This window comes from Pseudorca crassidens, chromosome 6, assembly GCF_039906515.1.
Source record: "Pseudorca crassidens isolate mPseCra1 chromosome 6, mPseCra1.hap1, whole genome shotgun sequence".
NCBI lineage: Eukaryota > Metazoa > Chordata > Mammalia > Artiodactyla > Delphinidae > Pseudorca > Pseudorca crassidens.
The window spans coordinates 81,025,409-81,045,702 of NC_090301.1; the positions used below are offsets into that span (position 1 = coordinate 81,025,409).

General features: G+C 44.3%; 1 protein-coding gene across 2 annotated transcripts in view; it reads right to left on the reverse strand.

Annotated features, from left to right (window-relative positions):
* KIF5C (kinesin family member 5C) overlaps nt 1–20,294 on the reverse strand; it is a 167,541-nt gene that overhangs the window by 57,782 nt on the left and 89,465 nt on the right. For both annotated transcript variants that reach the window (XM_067741992.1, XM_067741993.1), the window contains exon 11: nt 9,105–9,253. In XM_067741992.1, coding sequence (XP_067598093.1) covers nt 9,105–9,253 — 149 coding nt within the window. The remainder of the gene's footprint in view (nt 1–9,104; nt 9,254–20,294) is intronic.

Sequence of the window (20,294 nt, forward strand, 5' to 3'; positions counted from 1 at the left end):
TCTATATGATCTAGAGCCTGCTAGGTCCATGGGCTATAAAAGCAGTGCCGTGTTCTAGTTCCTAAGGATTTGTGTGTGTGTGCTTCAAAACATTATATATATATATATAAAATTATAAAAATATATATGTAAATATCTTTTTTTAACCATAGAGTATATACTAAAACTTTCGCCCTCCTTCTCCTCCACCTCCCAACTCTGTTCCTTCTCTAGAGAATTTCACCACTAACACTTTGGTAAATGTCCTTCCCCCACTCGGATCATGACTCTCTCTCTCTCTAATTTTTCAATCCTAGCTTCCGAAATTTGTGAACAGGGCAATCCAGGGCAGTATGAATTGATCTTCCAGCTAAAGCATATCGAAGATGAAACTCTTAACTGCACTAGACCAGAAACCAGCCAGAATATAGTCATATTGTCCACAGGCCAGTTCAGCCCAAGTCCAGAGGTAAGATACAAAAACATCTGAAAAGGACATACTCCCTGCATTCTTTGGTTCCAAATGGCCACAGAGGCAGTGAGGTTGGGGTGAGCTAAGGAGTTGCCCAGTGTGTATTTCCGTTTGTCTGGGTGGGCAGGAGTCAGGGATGAATCCCACAACCTAGCAGTGGGTGACCTGCTCTAACCAAAAGTCACAGGCTTGACTACCCCTAAAGCTGCCTTCGTCTTCCACTGAGAAGTTATAGCATTACAAAGTTCCAGAGCTGTCCCAGTTTAGAGAGGTTCAACAAGCTAGCCAACACTGCTCTGAGGCACCTGAAAGTGACCGACAGACACCGCATAAACATGGTCAGTGGGACAGTAAGCCACCTATCAAGCCATTTCCTGATTAACCTCTCGCTTTTTGTAAAGGCGAAGAAATAACAATGCCTTTAACACAGCACTGTTCTAAAGATTAATTAAACTAGTATATGTAAAAAACACAAAAGTCCATCTCTTATCCCCTCCTCTTCCTGACGAACTGTCAACTTTTTAGGTTTTGCAGATAAAATATCATTTTACTTATCCTGAGATTAGTGTTTCTGGGGTCTTCACAATACCTTTGGTAGTTAGAGCTCAGTTCCCCCCAAAAATACAATACAGCCATACGAGTAGTGCCTTTAGGGTTTATTTATTTTTAACATCTTTATTGGAGTATAATTGCTTTACAGTGTTGTGTTAGCGTCTGCTGCATAACAAAGTGAATCAGCTATACGTACACATATATCCCCATATCCCCTCCCTCTTGCGTCTCCCTCCCACCCTCCCTATCCCACCCCTCTAGGTGGTCACAAAGCACTGAGCTGATCTCCCTGCGCTATGCCGCTGCTTCCCACTAGCTTGGGTTATTTTTATTATTGTGAAAACAATATTTGAAACCTATAGCAGGTTTTCTGGTTTCCCTTGAACAAGTCTCTGAATCGAAGCATCAACATGTTCCCCACAAAACTACATCTAAACAGCGAGCCCATCCCAGTTTTTATTCTAAAGGTCAGGCAGTCAGTATTATTTTTTGCAGCAGCCGTTCAGGCCAAGAAGAACAAAGCAGCAACACACAGGAACAAAAGCAGAGGGTGTCTGGGGGAGAGCACAGCTCCTGCCCAGAGAGGAATCAAGAACAGGTTTTCCCAAACACCGCTGCCCTTCAAAGGACCGAGCAAATGACTTCCAGAAGCGTCCCTGGTAACTACACTGTCCAGCTCACAGACATGTCTGGGGATTGTAAATTCCCAGCACTATGAAGGACCTGACACTAGGCAATCTGTCTCCATGGCAATCTCACAGCATTAATGGAGAATATTCCCTGCAATGCAGTGGATAGGGTCTCCGGAGAAGCCCCCATGAGGTGATTATGGAATAACTGATTGTAACACAGAAGACAGCTGCAAACAAACCCTGGAGAAATAATGCCCTAAAATCTGGAGGTAGGAGAACAAGAAAAGGATCACAAATGAAGATTAGCCTCTATTTTTATTCTCCTTTGCATGAAAAGCAAATTTCTCTTAATTTATCCCTTGAGGATTTATAAGGAAAGAGCTTATAATATTGTAAAGCATCTGCTATTTTAGAATGAAAACTCCGCCTCCCACCCCCCAAGAAACATTTCCCTTTTTTACATAAGCATTCTGGCATTTCCTAATTTCCTATTGTCAGATGTAATTACCTTTAAGGACTAAAACGATTTGTGTGTACACAGGAGCATTCAGTTGGAGCATACCTATAAGGTTGCAGAGCACTTTAATTATAAAATGAAAACCCCCCAGAGGGCATAAATAACATTTCCACAAGAAGTAGAAATCCATCAATCGCAATAAACAAGAATGACAGACTAATCAAAAATTCTTGTTAGTGCTATTAGTTAAAAAATGCTAAAACAGGCTTTTGGGGGTTTTGTTTTTTTCAAAAAAAAAAAAGAAAGAAAGAAAACCATTAGGCTGCCAGTAATTCATTAAAATTTCACACATGAAGTAGCAACAAGCTAGTTATCCTTTTCATAAATGGAGTCCCTACAGCCTCTGGAGAACATAGTAAGGTAATTGGCTTCTCTCTGCAGCTCCAGGGCAAAGATTGGCTGGTCACTCACGGCTTCCGCCAGAAACCAGACCAGATCTGGCAAAGGAGCCACTCTCTTTTAATACCAATTAAACAGGCCCAGTGGCAGACCTAATGGCAGGTAATTTCTATATCAAAGAAACGAAAAGGAAACCTTTAAGTTGCCAGATGGGCAGCTGGATACAAGATGTCATTATATAAATGGGAGGTTTAAAAAAAATCATTCCTTTATGGGATTATTTTGCACTCAAAGAGCATCTTTTACCCTATTTCCTCAAGATATTGTAAGAAGTTTAAGACATTCTCTAATCCTTTCTACAGTAATTTTCTAATAAACTGGTCACCCAGGACTCAGCATCCTCTTTACATTCTTCTTAAACAGGCCACACGATTCTCCTAGCGATCAGTATTTCTATTAGTGTTTCGTTGTGCTCTCAAAAGAAGGAAGAGGGCCTAACAAATTAGACCTCTCAAATGAAATGCTAACTTCTGAAGTTCTAGAATAATCATGAGTCTGAGAGGGGGGCCAGCATCTTCTACATATTTAATGCCAAAAAAAGCAAATTGGGTCCGAACTACGGAGGCTGCACAGTTCCACAGAGCCCCCATCAGCCTCGAGGTTACAGATTTAGCTACTTGGAGAACCAAGCCTGCTGGCCTAGCATGTTTTAAGTCTGGAGAACAAATCTGCTCTAGAGATTGCTGATTTTTCCACACCTTCTCAGACTGTGATGAAATAATTTCTTTGCAGGACTTCAGCAGATGGGGTAAATCTACATCCACTCTGTTAGAAAATATTATATTATGCAAGAGATGCTGCAGATATGCAGTTTCATCAGGTCATTTCCCTGCACTTCTGACACCTGGATATTCAGGGCCTCTTTTTCTGACTGAAGCCCTTGTAAAAAGTTATCATTTTTTTTAAGAACAAAATTCAAAGAAGTACCAGAGAAGAGGGCATGTGTAATGACTGACCTGGCAGAGACTGGGAACTATGGACTCAACCCCTCTCTAAGCATCATGCCCCTGGGCCTTCAGCCCTCCTTCCCCATCCTCTTGTCTAGAGTCTTTTTGATGGATTGAGGAGGAGGGGGCAGCGGTGAACTGGAAGCTGAACTACCTAAATCTATCCCCACTTACAGGATGGTTCAAATCCTTTCCGTACATCCGATCAACAAGCAACAGAGCTGGAAAAAAAGAAAGATCCTATTTCTGACAGCTGCCCACTCCCTCTATCTGTCCTTAAGCAAGTAGGCTGAACAAATTTCCATGAGGCTACAGGTGCCAACAGAGCCTCCAGATTTGCAGAAAGACTGCCCGTCGATTCTAGCCCACAAGATGTCACTAGGAGATTGTGGTGGACATGTGTTGTTTTTCAGACACTCAACAGCCACTCTCACAACAGCACCTTGACTGCCTTGTGAGGAATTACCCTCCTCCAGTGCATGTAGTCTTTGTCAGACAACACATCAGGGTGTCCTGTCGTTCCCCAGACAAAGCACACCACCCAGCGCAGTATCCTCTGACCCTCCAGGGCCTCTGGGTCTCCAACGCACGAGACAAGGATGGAAACACATCTAGAGGGGATCCACTCCAGGTGTGGCCCCTTATAAGCCCAGTTCCTCAGCTGTTCTTTCGGTTCTGTGAGTCACTCATAGCCTTCTTTTTTTTTTTTTAACTGAAGAATAGCTGATTTACAAAGTTGTGTTAGTTTCAGGCATACACCAAAGTGATTCAGTTATACATACACGTCTATTTTTTCTCAGATTCTTATCCGTTATAGGTTATTACAAGATACTGAATGTAGTTCCCTGCTTTCTCTTTTTGTTTAAGCTGGCAGGACCTTCACTGGCCCAGTGGGGAATGGAGCCAGGAGAGTGGAGGGTTCTCCCCACTCCTGCTTTGTAAAAACAAGGTGTGAGGGCTTCCCTGGTGGCGCAGTGGTTGAGAGTCGGCCTGCCGATGTAAGGGACACGGGTTCGTGCCCCGGTCCGGGAAGATCCCACATGCCGTGGAGCGGCTGGGCCTGTGAGCCATGGCCGCCGAGCCTGCGCGTCCGGAGCCTGTGCTCCGCAACGGGAGAGGCCACAACAGGGAGAGGCCCGCGTACCGCAAAAAAACCAAAATAAAAAAAACAAGGTGTGACACGCCCCCCTTAAGCTCCCACGCACATGCCCTGGGCCACGCTGCCTGAATGGCAGTGGCAGAAATGAATTAAGGCTTGGTGTGGTATGTGCATTACTACGAGTCCCAGGCCATGTTCTGAGAATCAATGTTCTACCACACCCAGTGGAGAAAACCGCCAGGCTTGCATCGGAAGTAGCCCATTACGCTATAAGAATATAGGTGGGGATGGGGTGAGGACCAGCCTACAGGCATGTAATAGGATAGTATTTCATGGCTTTTGAATGACTGGGCAGGGAATGCTCTCTCCTGTGGCCAACTGTATCAGACGTACCGCTCTTCACTTACTTACAGTATCTGCCTGGGCCCAACTGGCCGCTGAGACATCATATTATTTTGCCTCTCCTACTCCTTTGTATTCCTACCTCATTCTGTATAACAGCAAACCGGCAAAAGCACAGGCATGCACACATATGCATGCTTTTCCCTGCTACACTCCTCCTCTCCTGCTCTCCTACCGCTGGAGTGGGGCAGCCAAATTCTTAAATGATAAACACTGTGCGAGGAAAGGAATCTCTTTCCCTAGGGAGGGTGCACACAGCTGACAACGCTCCTTTATCACGTTCTGACTGTAACCCGGGAATATCCATGCGTAGCCGTCACCGCAGCGAACTCAGCGGCTGCCCTCCCACACGTTTAGAACCAAGGTGCGTACCAAATTTCAGAAGCAAGTTGGAAATAGCCTGCCACTTGGGTTGTAGTGGAGGGCACTGCCTCTTCTCTCCACTCCACCTTTCAAAATCCCTGCTCTCTAGTTGACACATCCCAGCCGTGCCCTCGTGACCATGAGGAATCAGGGTGCACGGGACACCACGGAAGGAATTCCAGTCCCTTTTTTTCACACTCATCTCCGTGGCCTAAACACAAACCACCAGGGCGGCACGCAGGCTGCACCCATAAGGGAAAGAGAATGAATTCAGGAGTCAAGCGCCCTGTGGAGTCACCTAGGGCGAGTCTCCTATCCTGCCTCAAGGGCTGCCGGAGGATTAAACACCTAGTCCGGAACAGGACAGAAAGCCTCCTGGTTTTGTTGATGTGCAGTTAATCCTTAAAATAGTTCTTCATTCATACCTGGTCAAAGGACCACTCCACCATGCCTCCACCTGTCTCCTTTCCTGCCTGACATTTTTATACCACTACAGTAGGTTCTCTACATTTGAAAACTTTTGCTTCCAGAAAAACAAAGTGTTAGCTTGCCGGACAGGAGAGCTGCATCGATCTCCCTACTCTTAATCACTCAGTGATTACGTGGTAATGGTGGGGGTGAGTGGAGGGGTCTCTTAAGACCCTTCCTCTTCTCTTCCCTCTCCTCTCTTCAGGAGTCTATAGAGGACCTCACCCCTACCTATGACTTCAATTACCTCCAGAAGATCCATGGCAGCTCCCCTGAGCTCCAGATCTAACTTCTTATTTGGCATTTTCACCTGGATGTTACATCGGCACCTCAAACTCCCTTCTCACCTCCCTCGCCTCCCTTCTGGTTCTCCTCCTGTGTTTCTTGTCTCAGGGAGCACTTCTGCCCTCCATCCAACTCAGCAAGCTAGAAAACTTGACACTCTCTCTCCCTACGGCTTACTCCTCACCAAGCACTGCTGATTTCACCTCCTAAATACGTCTCCGGTCCGTCCATCTCTCTCCCTTTCCACTGCCTTGTCTCTCAATTCAACGACTATAATCTCATCTCTGGAAGACCACCCCAGGTCCTAGCCCTCCTCCCACACCCTCCAGTCCATCCTCCAACACAACCAATGGATCTTCAAAAATGCAAATCTCATCATACGATCTGCAGCTGAATAACCTTGAATGGCTTCTCACTGCTTCCAAGATAATGACCAAAATCCTGAACAAGGACTACATAGCCCTGTACGGGCCTGCCTGTCCCTCTCTCACCCATCTCAGTCCGTCTCGCCCAGCCCCAGATCTCCACACTGGCCATCACTCCCGCCCCGTCAGGGTCATTGTAAACCTGGCTCCTCCCACCCTACCCGCACTTCCACCCTCACCTATTTTGCTCAGCTAACTGCTCTGTTTCTCTCAGATCTTATTCCCTAGGTCACTTATTGGGGGAAATCTTTGCTGACTTGAGTCAAGCTCAGGGCCCTCTGCTGTAATAACTCTTAGCACCTTATACTTTCCCTTCTTGATGAACAGCACAGACTAGCATCACACGGTTATTCGTCGCGGTTGGAGACTATCTCCCCCACCAGCCTGTAAGCTCCGTGAGGGCAGAGACCATGCCTGACTGCTCACCCTTTAACCTCCGGCACTGCATTAAACACATGCTTACTTAACAGACATTTATGAAAGTCTATCACGTGTCAGAAACCATACATTAGTTCTCCTGAATTATGTAAGTTAAGGGCTTAGGTAGGATCTCACCCTATAGGGCATGGAAAACAGTAAATTTCTGAGTGGATCTGCAAGGTGGGACAAAGAATTAAAATGATGTCAAGTGAGCAATCCGAGAGCAGGGGACAGCACCCAAAAGAGATGCAAGGCATGAGCGTGGGTTAGGCAAACAGGGCAGTGGGCAGACCCCAGAGGACAGCTGACTAAGGGATGGAGAACTGGAGGGTTGGAGCTTGGCAAAGGACAGGAAAGAAAAGAAAAACACAAGGTTAGTTGCCCACACCACAGTGTTTCTAAGGCCAGTTCCCCCTCCCCTTGTCAAAAGGCTTTACTGAATGTTCCAGTTGCCCAGCAGAGAAGTGACCCAAGAGAATCCCAGAAATAGAACAAAATTTCATACAGCCACTCCCTGCCTTGCCAAGCACTCCTCCCCACTCTCCTACTCCTGCCAAATTGCAAGGAATCATCCACCAGCCGCAGGTGCTGAATTATTCAATAATTCCAGCAGCTTTCAAAACGCTTGTGCAGCTAGAAAATCTCCCCAAAAGAAAAGAATTGTGTTATTTAGGCTACTAGGTCATTTCTTGAACCTCTCTTGAATCCTGGTTGCCCACGTAATTGTTTTTTCAATTGAACAGTAGCTCATGGACACCCCACCCTTCCTAGCAAAAACAGTGGCAAACATATAATCACAAGATGATCTGCTGCTAACTCTGCAGTTATAAGCAGGCAGGTTACCTGCCAAACCTGCACAGCCATCCCTAGGCTCTTGCACTTACCCAAGACTGAGATCTGATGCAGCACCCGAAATAAGTACCAAACCCAGCAGCAGAGAATCTGAAGAACAACCTCCAACTATCCACTATTCCCCTACACACACACCAAGCTGCCTTGTTTCAGTGAAAAAAAAAAAAGGGGGGGACTGCTACCTTCTAACCTCCGTCACCAAGCGAAAACCATTAAAATAATCTGTCTGAGCCTGGATCTGGAAACCCTTCTTCAGCACCTCACCCACAACCCACCCACCACTGCATGTCAGCCCTCTGAGATGTTTTCTTTGAGCAGAACGAACCAAAGAGAATGTTTCAGGGAAAAAGAAAAATGAGTCACGAAACAAGCCTTTAAGGCTCCATTTTAGGACAGAGTTTCTTCAGGAATCCCCTATTTCTGGCTCTGAAGAAGCAGAGCATGAAGATGAATTGGGCAAATAAAAATGCAAATATTTGCCAGCGGTGACTTTTAACCCCAAATCGATTATAAGACTCACATAGGAGAGAATGATATTTTTCATTTAATCAAAAGCAATCAGAGCCCCCAAAGTCTTGGGCACTGCCCTCCCAACCTCAAATATGGCTACCAGGGAGTGAATTACAGTGATAGACAGAGGCGCATCTCACTGCAAACAGATTAAGGGAACCTTGTAAACAGTCACTTGCCCACACTAAGCGTGTATGTCAGGGGCTTCCCTGGTGGTGCAGTGGTTAAGAATCCGCCTGCCAATGCAGGGGACACGGGTTCGAGCCCTGGTCCGGGAAGATCCCACGTGCCGCGGAGCAACTAAGCCCATGCGCCACGACTACTGAGCCTGCGCTCTAGAGCCCGCGAGCCACAACTACTGAAGCCCATGCACACCTAGAGCCTGTGCTCTGCAACAAGAGAAGCCACCACAATGAGCAGCCCACGCACCACAACGAAGAGTAGCCCCCGCTCACTGCAACTAGAGAAAGCCCGCGCACAGCAACAAAGACCCAACGCAGCCAAAAAATAAATTTTAAAAAATTTAAAAACATTTAAAAACCCTTCCCCCAAAAGACATTGGGGAGTTTGGGTCAAAAAAAAAAAAAAAAGAATGTACATCAGCCAAATGATGGGGTGGGGCGGGGATGAGTGCTAGGGAATAAGACAATATCTGCTTGTTCACATAGGTGGTTGCAAGGCAGGACCAAGCTCCACCATCATCCACTCTTTCCCAAGTGCCCCAGGATGCCAACAGTTGTAGGGGGAAAAAAAGCACACGTTCATGCCTCATTCTTCCTTACCATTTCTCCACCTGTTTAGCTCCATCTCCAGATGCTGGAGAACATTCTTCAAAGTTTTGTTTTTCTCTTTCTCTTTTTCATATTTCTTCTTCCATTCTTCCGCTGTCAGCTCCAGGTTCACAGAGACTGTATTCTTGATGGTCTTAGCCCTGGGGTGAAAAACATAAGGGAAAAATTCTGAGCATAGCTACTAGCATTTGCTAAATCATGAATATAATTAAGCCTCAAATTCCTTTCACGCCAGAAGACTGGGACTTGGGGAGCACGAGGGACCCTGGAACTTTTACCTATCACCCTCCTAGCTGTATTAATGGCACCATTATTCCTAAGGCTCTAAACTCACCTTTCCGTTTTTATTTCTCCTTTACTTCCTGCCAGTCTCTAGATCCCATGGGATTTTCGTGTTTTTTTTTAATGAATTTATTTATGGTTACGTTGGGTCTTTGTTGCTGCGCATGGGCTTTCTCTAGTTGCGGCGAGTGGGGGCTACTCCCCCCACTTGCGGTGCGCAGGCTTCTCATTGCGGTGGTTTCTCTTGTTGTGGAGCACGGGCTCTAGGTGCACGGGCTTCAGTAGTTGTGGTGCACGGGCTTAGTTGCTCTGCGGCATGTGGGATCTTCCGGGACCAGGGCTCGAACCTGTGTCCCCTGCACTGGCAGGCAGATTCTTAACCACTGCGCCACCAGGGAAGTCCCAGGATTTTCATTCGAATTATCTCTTGGGGTCTTTCTCTATTCCCTCTGCCACCACCTTGGTCTATGTTCTCAGTAAAAACTTATGGTTATAGCGTTTTTCAAACATTCAGCATCCTCCTTTAAGCATCTTACATACCACTACCAGATTCATCTGCCCAAGTAGAGCTTTCTTTCAATTCAGTTAACTATGAAACACTGGGGATATACCAAGACAAACGAGACAAGGTCTCTGGCCTTGGAGCTTACAGTTTCTCATACCAATAAATACACAGACAAATCAGCTGTTTCTCTTACCCACATTTGGTACCTAGAATCATCCCTGATGTGTTTAACACATGCCAACACATGACACCCGAGACAGGTGGGTCACGTTATGAACTCAGCCTGGCCAGGTGAGACCGTGGCTCCCTGCCAGGCACATCCTTCCCCACCACCCAGGCAACTGTCACCAAGTACGAGTGGAGGGCCCACTTTTCTCAAGAAAAGTCAGAAATTAAGATTTTTATTTGTATCTCCCAGCTTAAGACAATTCTTCAGAATGATGTGTGGGACAAACAAACATGTCTAATGGACACCATTTTGCCACTTGGGGTATAAGAGATGGAGTGGCCTCCTAGGATGGATGGCCTGGGATGGAGTGTGATGCCACAGTGGATTCTTGGACAGTACCTCAAGGGAGCAAGAAGTGAGAGTTAAGGCACTGGGGGCTCCAGCCAGTAATGAAAACCAAATACATGATTCACTGACTTATGCACAAAAATGAACACATAAGCAGATCTGTCCAATTAAAAAGTAAATTGATGGAGGGAGATGCAAGAGGGAAGAGGTATGGGGACATATGTATATGTATAACTGATTCACTTTGTTATAAGGCAGAAACTAACACACCATTGTAAGGCAATTATACTCCAATAAAGATGTTTAAAAAAAAAAAAAAGTAGGGCTTCCCTGGTGGCCCAGTGGTTGAGAGTCCGCCTGCCGATGCAGGGGATACGAGTTCGTGCCCCGGTCCGGGAAGATCCCACATGCCGCGGAGCGTTTGGGCCCGTGAGCCATGGCCGCTGAGCCTGCGCATCCGGAGTCTATGCTCCGCAACGGGAGATGCCACAACAGTGAGAGGCCCGCGTACCACAAAAAAAAAAAAAAAAAGTAAATTGACGATGGCAGAATTCCACTTATTGCATACTTCTGAAGAAGTACAAACTTCATTTAAAAATATGTGATATCCTGTTTTATTTGCTATTGACTTTTTCATTTTAAACTCCCACCAGTTCTTGTCCTGTCACATTTGCTGGCACTATCTGATGTGTGATTCGGGTTAATTGCTGTTGTCATGAAATGACATTTTGGACATGATTTCTATTACAGTGAAAGAAATTCAGCAGTCCTCACCAGTGCTGCAGACGTCATTCCAAAAATTAATTCCTAAAGCAGACAACTAAATAACCCAACTGTCAAAAGAGGAGTTAAATGATTTCAATGTAATCATTTCAGTGTAATTCTCCCTCACTCACTGTAGCTTAAGGCTGCTGTCCCCAGAAGCGCTTCAACTCTAATTTTTCAAATAACAGCAATCTTATTGCTACTTTAAAGTCTACGCCGATTTGACACTTTCACCTCACCTTCTAACATCCTCAGGCAGTGTCGTGGGTGTTTCTCAGATACAAGCACAAACACTGCAGCATCCATTACCAACTTAGGTTAGTAAGAAAGTGAACAATAACCTATGGCCGAAATGCTTGTGGACATTTAAGGGCATACTTTGAGGATACTAATCTTTTTTTTTTTTTAACATTTCTTCCTTCCTTCCTCCCTCCCTCCCTCCCTCCCTTCCTTCATTTCTGCGTTGGGTCTTTGTTGCTGCACACGGGCTTTCTCTAGTTGTGGCGAGCAAGGGCTGCTCTTTGTTGTGGTGCGCAGGCTTCTCACTGTGGTGGCTTCTCTTGTTGTGGAGCATGGGCTCCAGGTGTGCGGGCTTCAGTAGTTGTGGCACACAGTTTCAGCAGTTGTGGCTTGTGGGATCTAGAGCGCAGGCTCAGTAGTTGTGGCGCATGGGCTTAGTTGCTCTGCGGCGTGTGGGATCTTCCCGGACCAGGGCTTGAACCCGTGTCTCCTGCATTAGCAGGCAGATTCTTTTTTTTGTTTGTTTTTTGTTTTGTTTTGTTTTGTTTTTGCGGTACGTGGGCCTCTCACTGTTGTGGCCTCTCCCGTTGCGGAGCACAGGCTCCGGACGCGCAGGCTCAGCGGCCATGGCTCACGGGCCCAGCCGCTCCACGGCATGTGGGATCTTCCCGGACCGCGGCACGAACCCGTGTCCCCTGCATCGGCAGGCGGACTCTCAACCACTGCGCCACCAGGGAAGCCCAGCAGGCAGATTCTTAACCACTGCACCACCAGGGAAGTCCAAGGCTACTAATCTTACTTTTTACATCATAAAGATTCTCTTGATTTCCAGTGATACTAGAAAGAGAAGAGTAGAGCCTTTATGCTATACTCAGACAGGTTTAGCCACAAGTCCAATTTTGTGAGCGGACCCAACAAGGTTATCCCTCATATAGCTGAACCTCATTCTCAAAGTTCTTTTAAGTTGTTGAGAAAATTCTTTTTCTCCCATTTCTGTAGTAATTTGAGTCCTGGCAAGAGATAGTCTACTCAAATTGGGAAGAGCTTAACAAAGGTATGGGAAGGGTGATGGGAAATAACAAGGGATAATGGGTACCCCACATTAGTGATGGGGGTGCCGTTACCACCCTTAGGCTAAAGGGGTCCCAGAGGGAGGGAGCTATAAGAAGAAGGCTGTCCATACTCACAGATACAGAGAACAAACTAGTGGTTACCAGTGGGGAGAGGGAAGTGGGGAGGGGCAAGATAGGGGTAGGGGATTAAGAGGTACAAACCACAATGCATAAAATAAATATGCTACAAGGATATATTGTACAGCACAGGGAATACAGCCCATATTTTATAATAACTATAAATGGAGTATAACCTTTAAAAATTGTGAATCACTGTTTTGTACACCTGTAATTATATAATATTGTACATCAACTATACTTCAATTTTTAAAAAAGAGAACAAATTAAAAAAAAATTTTAACCCTTAAAAAAAAGAAGGCGGCTTCCCAGTAGAAGCTGTAACAGTCTTTGGTCTAAGAACACAGCCAACCCAAAGTGACCCTTCAGGGAAGGAGTCAAGAAATGAATACCCTGACCTCACTCTCTCCTCTCCTTATGACTGCCTGCCCATGTTCCCTCCCCATTGGTGGAACCTAACTGGAAGCCAGAGGCAAGGGAGCCCATTGTAGCTGTCCAGACTGGTCACTGTCCCAGGGCACAGAGCAGAGCAGAGATGGTACAGAAACAATCCAGAGGAGCAGATGGAAGATACACAACCCAACTCCCATCTGGAACTGAGAACAATGGTGGGAAACCACGTCTCCTGCTGCTGTCCTAGACAGACTCCATTCAGTCCCAGATGAGGCAAAAACATCACGCCTCCCCACCCCCTAAAGGTAGAACATGAAGAAATCGGCTAACACTGAATGGGAGCGAGATCAATTAGCCCACAAGTGTTCTACAGATTTAAAATAATCTGAGATAAAATCTCAGGAGTTTTGCATGTGTCTGTAGAAATTGACAACCTGATTCTAAGATTTATAATAAAAATAAAGAGGGCCGAGAATAGCAAAGACAGTTTTGAAGGACAAAGCTAGAGGATGGAATATCAACATATTATAAAGCCACAGTAATTGAAACTGATTAAATAGTCCAGAAACTTTAGAATACAAACAGAATAGATTATCCAGAAACAGACGCTCAGCTATGTAGCCATTTGATTTACAACAAAGGTGCGCGTACAGCACAGAGGGAAGGGATGGTCCTTTCAGTACACGGTGCTGGGGCAGGGGTGGAGGTGACGATCTTTATCAACTCCCCCAGTAACATATAAAAAATTCTATTACAGATGAATCATATGCATAAACGTGAAAGGTAAAACAATAGAGCTGCTAGAAGAAAACAGGAGAGTATCTTTAAGACCTTGGGGTAGGCAAAGATTAATTTCTTAAATAGAATAGAAAGAAAAGATAAATTTGACTTCATAAAAATTTAAAACCCTCTCTTCATTAAAAGTCACCATTAAAAGAATTAAAACATACGCTGCAAAGTGAGAGAAGATATAAACAATCCATATATCTGCCAAAGGACTTATCCAGAATAATCCCTATAAATCAATCAGAAAAAAAGCAGACAACAGGTGAAAACACTGGGCAAAGATCTGAATAGGAACTTCACAAAAGAAGTGCCAATAAATACCACCCACAAAGGGTGCCTTCAGGGAGATGCAAAATAAAATGACAACAGGATACTTCTACACACCCAACAGGATGGTTAAAAAATTTTAAACTGATAATACCAAGTGTTGATGGGGATGTGCAGTGACTATAATACTCAATTGCTACTAGAGGGAGTATAAGCTATTCCAATCATTTTAGAAAACTCTTTGGTACTATCTATTAAAACTAAATATCTTACATCCTGTGAGCTAGCGATTCCACTCATAGGTATATAACCGACAGAAATGAGGACATATGGTCACCTAAAGACATGACAACGAATGTCACAGCAACTTCATTTATAATAGCCACAAGCTGAAAACAATACAAATAACCGTCAACAGTAGAATGGATACATACATGCCATATTCATACAACAAAATATTATCGAACTATGAAAACTAAACTACTCCTACACCTAACAATGTAGTGTACTTCACAGATACAGTGTTGCATAAAAGAAGCCAGATACAAAATAATACTGCATGTTTCTATTTGTATCAAGTTCAAAGACAGCAAACAGTCATCTAAGTTGACAGAAGTCAGAATGACACTTACCCTTGAGAGTTGGGTACTGACTGGGAGGGTTCAAAGAGAGGCTTCTAAGATGCCAGGTGGTGGTTACATGTGAATATACATGTATATTTAAATTTTTACTGAGTTGCATACTTAAATGTATTTTACTATATGTATGCTATATTCAACAAAAATAAGTTAAGAAAAATAAATTGATGTGGAAAGAAATCAAGTCAGATACAAATATTTCTAAATTGTGGAAGAAACAAGAGTTACTAAGAGAGATACTGAACTTCTGTGCCTGGATTTATTTCTTTTTAATAGAACAAATATTCTCCTATCTAGGAGGTTGAAACCAACCTTGCAAAATGAAATAAAGAGTGTCTTGGTCCCTTGCTCCCACAAGAGACCTAGAATAAAAGGATGATGAACATGTATAATCTCTTGTTGCTTCTTACCAGGAACTTTAGGAAAATCTACAGAGTGAAAGGGCCTAATGATTAGGTTCTATCTAATTTTGCCGCCAGTGTGGATTAGCTAGTGGTCTGATGAGTTTTGTTTTGTTTTGTTTTGTTTTTGCCTTGTTCACCGCAGAGCATGTCCAAGTGTCTTCCAGCTCTCATACTCATTGCTCTTTTATTTTGGTATTTTCCACATACGTGCTAGCTGTCAATCACACTAAGCAGTGTTACATCTGGACCCTCTGTTCAAACACAGTGAATAAACATGGATCCTGGGCACTCAGGACACGGTGCCAGGACCCATGAGCATTTCCTGCTCAGCCTGGTTTGCAAAAGGATTTCAGGTAGCTAACAAGGAAACATAAAATTGATGGGATAGCAGAAATTAAGAAATGCTCTTAAGGCAGGTTTTATCATTTTTTCTAGCTGAAGCTATATAGCAATAGCAATACCACCCAGCCCCACAGTTTTGAGACATCACCTCCTTGATACAGGAAAAAACCCCAATAATCCATGGGAGCCTTACCATAGCCATGAACTGACTACTCATTCATCATCTTTATGGGTCAATCTCACTCTGCTAACATATGATTAATCCAGTGTGACCTCATCACTCACAAGGGAGCACAAAAGTATCTTGGGTCTTCACTTTCAGAGATCCTCAGTTTGGTTTTTCAACCAGATCCCCTAAGCTGTATACAGAAATAAATGCCTGTTCCACAAGCTATGACCACAGCAGACACTGAGCAAAATCCTAACCAAAGGCTACTTAGGGGAAGAACCTTAATTGATATTAGGTTTACAGCTTAATAGCAAGACCTACTTAGCAGGAATGAGTCAAATCTTAAAGGTACAATGATCAGGGTTTCTGTTTTGCAGTTTTTCTTTGTTTCAGCTTTCTTTAGAGAGATAAGCACCACTTAAATAATACGATCTAGGCCTGCACCAGATATAATATCTCTTCACCCCACAGGGAGGGAACCAGGATCCGGTTTTTAAAAGATCTCAAAGCTAATGAATGTTAACCATTTTTGGAGAAGGCAGACCAAGCATAGCAGACAGAGAGCAGAGGCCACAGTACATACTCCACCTAGATCTCCATACAAACACAGTTACGTCAGAAAAGGATACACTGACATATTCCACTGAAGGATGGCAAGAGGAAGACTCTACCCCTCTGTCCTCGCGTGTTCTGTTATGTCCTCCTCAGCACCTCTCAGTTCCGCTGTCACTGAACTCGCAATTTACTTGTTCAGAACCACATGCCCAGGCTTCCAAGATTACTGATCGTGTCCATTTCTACCACCTTCATTAAGCCCCCATATGTGATGTCACCATTATTTGGCACCTGAATCAAACCCTTGTTGAAGAGGGGAAGTCGTAGAACCACTGGTTCACATCACTCTATGTCCTGTTAAATCCCATCCCCACCTATTTCCTGAATAATTGCCTATATTTGTACTTTCTGGCCAAGATCAGTTCTAAATGATATAGAAACTACATACTGTTGGAGTTTCTTCAAATTACCTCGGCCTCCCCTGGAACAGCCAGGAAGATGTTTGCTCTTGGTACCTTCCTATCTCTTGTTTTCAGCATTTTCTTTCCCTCTCCAGGATAGTAGTGGCATTTGAACAAGGAGCTCTAGACAAACCCACACCTTCAATGCATAGAATAAATCTGTAATGCATGATTCCACATGGCGAATGGTGTGCGTGAGAGAGAGATAAAGAGACTGAGATCTCTTGTGGGGTGGAAGAGGGTAGCCCAGCATCCCTCTCTATCAGTCAGGGTTCTCCAGAGAAACAGAACCAACAGGAGGGAGGGAGGGAGGGAGGGAGAGGGAGGGAGGGAGGGAGGGAGGGAGAGGGAGGGAGGGAGGGAGGGAGGGAGGGAGGGAGGGAGGGAGGGGGAGAGAGAGAGAGATATTATATATCTGATATCTTATATATCAGAGAGGATATCTATCTATCTATCTATCTATCTATTGAAATTGTCTCACTGGAAACTCAGGCAGAAATCGATGCTACAGTCTTGAGGCAGTTTCTTCTCCAGAAAACCTCAGTTTTTGCTCTTAACGTCTTCATCTGATTGGATGAGCCTCACCCCTATTATGGAGGATAATGTGCTTTACTTAAAGTCAACTAATGGTAGATGGTATCCACAAAAAAATTTCAGACCTAGGTTAGTGTTTGATTAAATAATTGGCTACTACAGCCTAGTCAAGTTAACACATAAAACCATCACACCTTCTAATCTGCTCTGGGTCCTAGCTCCCATATAAAACACCTAACCTTCTTCTGGACACATGACTGCCGCAAAGCACCTTTCCGTTTCCCGGTAAGGCCATTTCCCTGCCCATGAGTCGGGGATGTAGGGAAGGAGAAATTAAAAGCTTTAAATTTTGTCTTTTGAAAAATTTTAATCTCTGGAGAAACATTAAGAAATGACCAGCTTGGGTAAAGATTTGGCATCTGGTTAAACTAACTGTCATCCACAGCGTTTCCTCCTCCAAGAGCAAAAATTAACCCTATTGGTGTTTGGCAACAGGCCCTCCAACAGGGGGTGATTTGATTCTTTCTCCATCCTATGTCAAACCTGCAGCCAAGCATCTCCCTTGGCCAAAGTGCTTGCTCTCGTCCCGCAGGGAACTTGTTGTGCTCTGGGGACATGCATTTTGCACACACACCACCCAGGCTCTGCCTAATCCAGCTGCCGTTAAACTGAGCATGAAATGGCACAAGTTTTTTTCAAAAAGTGCATATCGGAAAAAGAATATTACTTTTCCTAAACTATCCATTCCCCTTTCACATTTAACATATAAATAAAGCCTGTGCATTATTCATGCTGGATCAATCAAACTCTTGGTGTCAACAATGTGCTGATTCAGGCTTTTTCTAAACTGATTGGTCTGCCCCCTGGGGACTCACTTTTCCCTCATTACCATCACAAATCAAGGTACATTAAATAGGCTTCCATGACTGGGTGATTTGATAATTGTTAACTGGGTGATTTCCATACTTCTAAAACTTAAAAATAACCTTTTTGAATAGTGCTATAAAAGTACTTTGGGGACTTCCCTGGTGGTGCAGTGGTTAAGAATCCGCCTGCCAATGCAGGGGATACAGGTTCAAGCCCTGATCCGGGAAGATCCCACATGCCGCGGAGCAACTAATCCCGTGCACCACGACTACTGAGCCTGTGCTCTAGAGCCCGTGAGACACAACCACTGAGCCCGTGTGCCACAACTACTGAAGCCCACGTGCCTAGATCCCGTGCTCCGCAACAAGAGACACCACTACAATGAGAAGCCCGCACACCACAACTAGAGAAAGCTGAGTGCAGCGATGAAGACCCAATGCTGCAATTAAATAAATAAATAAATAAATTTATTAAGATTAAAAAAAAAAGAACGCATTACCTTTCCTCCAAAGCTTTTAGTATGCCTGACAGCACTTCATTTAAAAAAAAAAAAAAGGGGGGGCTTCCCTGGTGGCGCAGTGGTTGAGAATCTGCCTGCCAATGCAGGGGACACGGGTTCGAGCCCTGGTCTGGGAAGATCCCACATGCCGCGGAGCAACTGGGCCCGTGAGCCACAACTACTGAGCCTGCGCATCTGGAGCCTGTGCTCCGCAACAAGAGAGGCCGCAATAGTGAGAGGCCCGCGCACTGCGATGAAGAGTGGACCCCCTTGCCGCAACTAGAGAAAGCCCTCGCACAGAAACGAAGACCCAACACAGCTAAAAATAAATAAATAAATGTATTTTTTTAAAAAAAAGTACTTTGGAAGACTAATTAAAGACTAAGAAATGAAACTCTGGGAGCCAGATGAAAAAGAAAAATTGGTGAAAGTGCTCTAATTTGAGTCCCCATCCCTTAAAGCAGGAAGTGTTCAGCTTCCTGACAGAGGACGGTTTTTGACTCTCTGCTGCCCTCAGGCACCTGTATACTCTGTCATGTTTCTACTGTATCAAAGGACCTACTACTGTTTTATTCAGAACATCAATACAGTATAGCCTAGCAACAAACATGGACTTTCTTTGTGTCCTTGAAAGAACCACGTGGCAAGAACTAAGGAACTTCATGCTGCCCTTAGGTTTGGCCACCCCTGCAACAAGAGTATCATGAACACTCGTTATACTGAATTTGGGAGATGCCCGGCAGTCTTTTCTGAGTTCATAGTGCTTAATCTCATTAGCTATCAGATACCATGTCTAATCTGATGTTCAGACTCATGTCTGCGTGTAATTGGGTTCAATGTGTGTAGTTAACAATAAAGCGGGTACTGGCCCCACAGAGAAGTTAGATGTCTTTGAAGAATCCATTAACTAACTCGAAGATGGAGGAAAGGGAACAAAATTTCACACATTTCTAATTAAGGGCAGGAAAACAAACCAGATCGAAACTCAACCAAATTTCTGGACATAATGGTGTCATAGTTCAGCAACCGCTCTAATGTTCTAGGGATTCCTACATAATAAGCATTAGGTTCATCTGTTCATTCATTTTGATAACATTTGTCTGCTGACCACCTACGGTGTCCTAGTTGTCCTAGGTGCTTGTTGGGACAACAGAGGCTGGTAATAAACTAGTCCTTGTCTTCATGGAGCCTAGTATCCAGATGACTCTGACTAAAGATTATAGACCAACCTATTTCATTCGAAAATATAATTGACATACTATTTATTTCCTGGAATCCTAAATTATCAGCAGGATTTCTTTTTTTTTTTAACATGCATACTAAGGGTCTTTTTATTTTTATATTTTTTAACATCTTTATTGGAGCATAATTGCTTTACAATGTTGTATTAGTTTCTCCTGTATAACAAAGTGAATCAGCTATATGTATACATATATCCCCATATCCACTCCCTCTTGCGTCTCCCTCCCACCCTCCCTATCCCACCCCTCTAGGTGGTCACAAAGCACCGAACTGATCTCCCTGTGCTATGCGGCTGCTTCCCACTAGCTATCTATTTTACATTTGGTAGTGTATACATGTCAATGCTACCCTCTCACTTCGTCCCAGCTTACCCTTCCCCCTCCCTGTGTCCTCAAGTCCATTCTCTACATCTGCGTCTTTACTCCTGTGCTGCCCCTAGGTTCATCAGTACCTTTTCTCTTTTTTCTTAGATTACATATATCTATATATAGATTCCATAAATACGGTATTTATTTTTCTCTTTCT